The following is a 4,747-nucleotide window of genomic DNA, read 5'->3' on the forward strand; positions in this document are numbered from 1 at the left end:
TATATATATGTGTATGTGTGTATATATGCATATGTAAAACTAAATCCAAGTAAAGTGATACGTGACGTGCTTTATTTATGATTGAGGTGGTAAATAAAACAGTATAATTTTTGTATATTTTTTTGCATTTAAAGAAATATATTTTTTTAGCCTCTGAGTACTTCTGACTTGATGATAAAAACTTTGGACGCAACTGAGACAGACCAGCACTAAAAGTTATGAATGAATATGGGAGAGAAGAAATAATTAATTTTTAGACTTTCTCTTACAAATAAAAGTCTGAAAATCATAACCCAAATTAATCCACACCCTCTTATCCTGATACCCCTGAATAAAATCCAATTAAAACAAATAGCCTGGATGCTTGCTTTGTCCAAATCTCTGAACTATGTTTGTGCTTCTCAGCCTGCTAACATCATGTTCAGTCGGAACGGCACAGTGAAGATCGGAGACTTTGGTCTCGTCACGTCTGAGATTGAAGATGATGCAGAGAACCAGAAGGAGAGAAGAGGGTACAAAGGAACACCATCTTACATGGCTCCTGAACAGGTGAGAAGAACTATGGGATTTGCCCTGAAATATTTAGCCATTTGCTGCGTATTGTGGTAAATATGCAACAAACCATTTGTACTACAGTATGCAAACAGTCAAGGTAGAAAGTCAAATGCATTTCCCACAATGCCACATTCATTCAGGAACCTTTGGGAAGCCCTTGTTTCTGATACGACTGGTCCCTGGCGGTGTATGACATCAAATGTAATAAATATGTTCACAAAATTTGCAATATCCCTACATTTCTATTCATTTTTTTGCAATAGCCAAATTAAAACTCTCCTCAATCTAGCTACCATTTAAAGGCAATGCACACATGTTCTTATATTTATATACATAAATTCAGGCATCAAGGAGTTAATATTATGTGCCAGCGGATGCCTTTTTCCTAATTATGTTTATGCTTTTATAACAGAGGAACAGGAAGTTATATGATCGAAAGGTGGACATATTTGCTTTGGGGCTGATATTTTTTGAACTCCTTTGGAACATACCAACTCTTAATGACAAGAATGAGGTACGTTTTTTTTTTTTTTCTTTCTTGTAGTTAAACAATCACTTTATTGGTTAACTTCATCCACCGTATGCCTTGATGAGGGATGATTTATGTATATATTTTTTTGTGTTTCCTGGTTATTTATTTTTTTGTATTTAAAATTGTCCACCATTTCACAGATTTTAGAGTCCCTAGGTTTTCAGGGTCTTTTAAGGAGGCACAGAACCACAGCATCACCATCTCAGTCGGAATACAGCAGATCAATTCTATTCAATTCAGTTTATTTATATAGCGCCAATTTATAAAACGTCATCTCAAGGCACTTTATATTTCAACCAGATCATCCAATCAAATTGATTCAAAGTTTTCCGCTCTAAGGAAAACCAGTTGATTGCATTGATTTATTGACTCTCCAGCAGTCCTTCACACCAAGCATGCTTGTAGCGACAGTGGAGAGGAAAGACTCCCTTTTAACAGGAAGAAATCTCCAGCGGACCAGGCTCAGTTAAAATCATGGCTCCTGACTTTTGTTCCTAGCTGCTATTCCTTCACTTTTTCATGAGCTAGGAAAGAAATGACTTCTTTGAGAAATCCAGACAGCCTAAGGCTCTATGCAATGGAAACATACATGACTGCTGGTTGTCAAAGTGGGCCTATTGCCTCTTGAAAAGAACTACGAAAAATGCACATCACACAAGAGAGAACAGATGAAGCTCTTCATTAAAAAAAAACAAAATAGATAAAGGTGCGTACATTGGCATGTGTCATACAGAATACACATGAAGAAACAATGATTTAACCTGTAAAGCATCGGATTTCGGCTCCTTAGTGCCAGATCGGGACGTCGGGAGGCCCCTATGCTAAATGAGCTAATTACCCCGTTTACACTACCCTTAAAAAACTGAGCCGAGACCGGTCCGAGCTCAGTAACTGAGATAACTTGTCGTGTGTGAACGGAAACAACCTGAACTGAACCGAGATAGACATAACCGGACCGCGCTAACTGCAGACCAGTTCCCGAGGTGGGTTCGGCTCGGTTTTTTCCTGGCTCGGTTCTCTGATAACAAGAGCGCATGAGCAGAACGCGTCATCGCCGACTGGCTGAACATGCCGATTCACACTCCATTCCAGTACATCCGCGCAAGGTTGCCGTCTTCGCCTGACCCACCGCAAACACGGAAGTACAGCAATAATAATCAAGCATAACTTTCTGAATGTGACGGGCGCCGCCATTTTGATTTGCTTGATTCCCTCCTCCTTCGTCTTCTTCTTCTTGGGTTTTACGGCGGTTGACAAACAGCGTTTGGTGCATTACCGCCACCAGCTGCTTGAGTCCCTCCTTCAATCCTAGCAGTAATACCGCACATCGTCACTAGGAGGCGAGGAGTCGAGGAGTCGAGATAACCGAGATAAGTGTGACGTGTGAACGGTCGTCAAAACTGAGCTTGGCCTGGTTACCGATCCAAGCTCGGACCGGTCTGGGCCTGGATCGGTTTTTCAAGGGTAGTGTAAATGGGGCTAATGATAGGAACCATCCAGCCTTCTTTTCCTACCACCTTTCTTACATTCAGACGGCACTTACAGCGACCGCTGATGTTCTTCAGCTTTGTTAAAAGTCCGTACTGATTTACTTCTTGGACTGAGGATCATAGAAACATGTGCCTCATTATATTCAAACCTCATGGAAACTGAAAGCTATGCATTATATAACAAAGGTTTCTAGATATTGATCAACTTAGGAAAAAAAAAGGCAGAAATTATTTTATTATAATCAATTTTTCAGGAGCCTATCCTATGAGTATCATTACATTTGGCATTATACCTTTGATATAAGGATATATTTTTCTTACTTTGACATTTTTTAGCAATTAAGCAGTATTTTTACTGTAAAACATTACATTACTGATCAACTGATCAAACCAATCCAGATAAGATAATAGGGAACCTTTTATGCATCTGTTTAAGAATGAAGATCCTGCACCAGAATCTATGCTGTCAATACAGGTTCACACCTACTGTTTTTAGACGGATATAAAATCTATAAAAAACTAAAAAAGTGCTTATAATTATATCTAAAGCTTACATCTCCAGGAATTTTGTTACAGTAGTTAAATAAAGAGACTGAAAATAGTATTTTTTGAGGGGAGGGGAGTGTTGCTATGATTTAAAAAGTTTGTAACTTAACCGGTTTTGACTGCTCTACTCTCTTTATTGCTGCATGAATTCTAGATGTGGGACAAGGTCAGAAACCAGGAGCTTCCTCAAGGATTCATCTATCATTTTTCCCGAGAGGTATATAACTGTTTTCTGAAATCATATTCCATATTAAATTTCATTTGGCCAACATTTAAAAGATTACGAAGGATAAATATGATTTCTGTTTGACTTTATAGACACAAAGAAAAAACACCTCAATTGCCACAAAGAAGGGTTAAATTTGCAACACCCATCATAATCAGATAGTTTATTAATGTTTGATTAATTCAATAACTGCACCTAAACAATCAAAGCCAAAATTCAGATGGCTAATTAGTCAGGTTGTGACTTTGTTTTACTTTTCCAAACTGATGGCTAAAAAGTAAAAATTGCTTCGACACTCAGCTTCTTAGACCTTATTTATGATAAAGTTTAAAGATGTTTAACTGTAATGTTTATTGTTTCATTTGAAACAAAAAGAGCACAGCTCACAAACCTTCAGAAAACCACCCCAACTCTGAAGCACTGAAGCACACACTGTTGCATTAGTAAGGGCGAGGTTGTTATGGAACTGCCACAGCTCTAAACTCAGTCCAATAGCAAAGAAGCCCTCAGAGCTGAGAATCTTTCAGTGAGGTAGCCTACTGGGCTAAATAGTTCCAAAAAACATTTGACTCTAGTCCTGGGCCAGATTCGGGAGCATGACATGCTGGAGGGCCAATGTTATGATTGGCCTTTTAATTAGGCCTGCACACGTTGCATGTAGGCCTTTGTTCAAAAAGTCACAGAAGGCTTTAAAGATATGCTGGTGAAGATTCTCAGTCTTTCAGGTCATACTACTTCCAAAAAAGTTAAAAAAGCAATATACTGGACTTTGTTTCCAAGTTTGAAGACGTTTTGCTTCCCATCCAGGAAGCCTTTTCAATTCAAATTGTCTGAAATAGCGTTGAGTTTGAGGCTTTATACAATACAGGGTTCCCGCGGGTCCTTGAAAAGTCTTAAAAGGCATTAAATTCTTCAAAATAAAACTAAGGCCTTAATTGGTATTAAAATGTCTTAAATCAGTCTTTCATAGGTATTAATTTTTAAAACATCAATAATATGATTATTTTTATTACGATTTATTTTTGTAATCTAAATAAAACATTAAAATTGACAATTTTTTTTTATAAAAAAAAAAAAAATAACGACTCGCCATTATTGGTTCCGTCCCGATAGCGGAACCAATAAAAGCGTTGTTGCGGCCGGGACTTTTAGGAGATGCGCCATTAATTTTTTGTTTGGAAAATATGAGCGAGTATAAATGTAACCAAAATTGTCTCCAGCCAAGAGTTTTCTCCATGGCTAAAACCAAGGAACATATGAGGCACAGTGTATTTTGTGCAAGAAGTAATTCAAGCTCGGAACGATGGGAATTAAGGCAGTGGAGTCACATGCGAAGCACGAAACACAAATCGTCAAAATCGGTATTTCTCAGTTTTGTTCCACCCTTGTCTCTGCAAC

At 38.0% G+C, this 4,747-nt stretch overlaps 1 protein-coding gene across 2 annotated transcripts in view; it reads left to right on the plus strand.

Annotated features, from left to right (window-relative positions):
* LOC107096530 (interferon-induced, double-stranded RNA-activated protein kinase-like) overlaps positions 1-4,747 on the plus strand; it is a 20,165-nt gene that overhangs the window by 14,252 nt on the left and 1,166 nt on the right. For both annotated transcript variants that reach the window (XM_015393230.1, XM_015393231.1), the window contains exons 16-18: positions 406-549; positions 968-1,069; positions 3,278-3,340. In XM_015393230.1, the coding sequence (XP_015248716.1) occupies positions 406-549; positions 968-1,069; positions 3,278-3,340 (309 nt within the window). The remainder of the gene's footprint in view (positions 1-405; positions 550-967; positions 1,070-3,277; positions 3,341-4,747) is intronic.

Source organism: Cyprinodon variegatus, unplaced genomic scaffold (assembly GCF_000732505.1).
Source record: "Cyprinodon variegatus isolate N-32 unplaced genomic scaffold, C_variegatus-1.0 Scaffold630, whole genome shotgun sequence".
Classification (NCBI taxonomy): domain Eukaryota; kingdom Metazoa; phylum Chordata; class Actinopteri; order Cyprinodontiformes; family Cyprinodontidae; genus Cyprinodon; species Cyprinodon variegatus.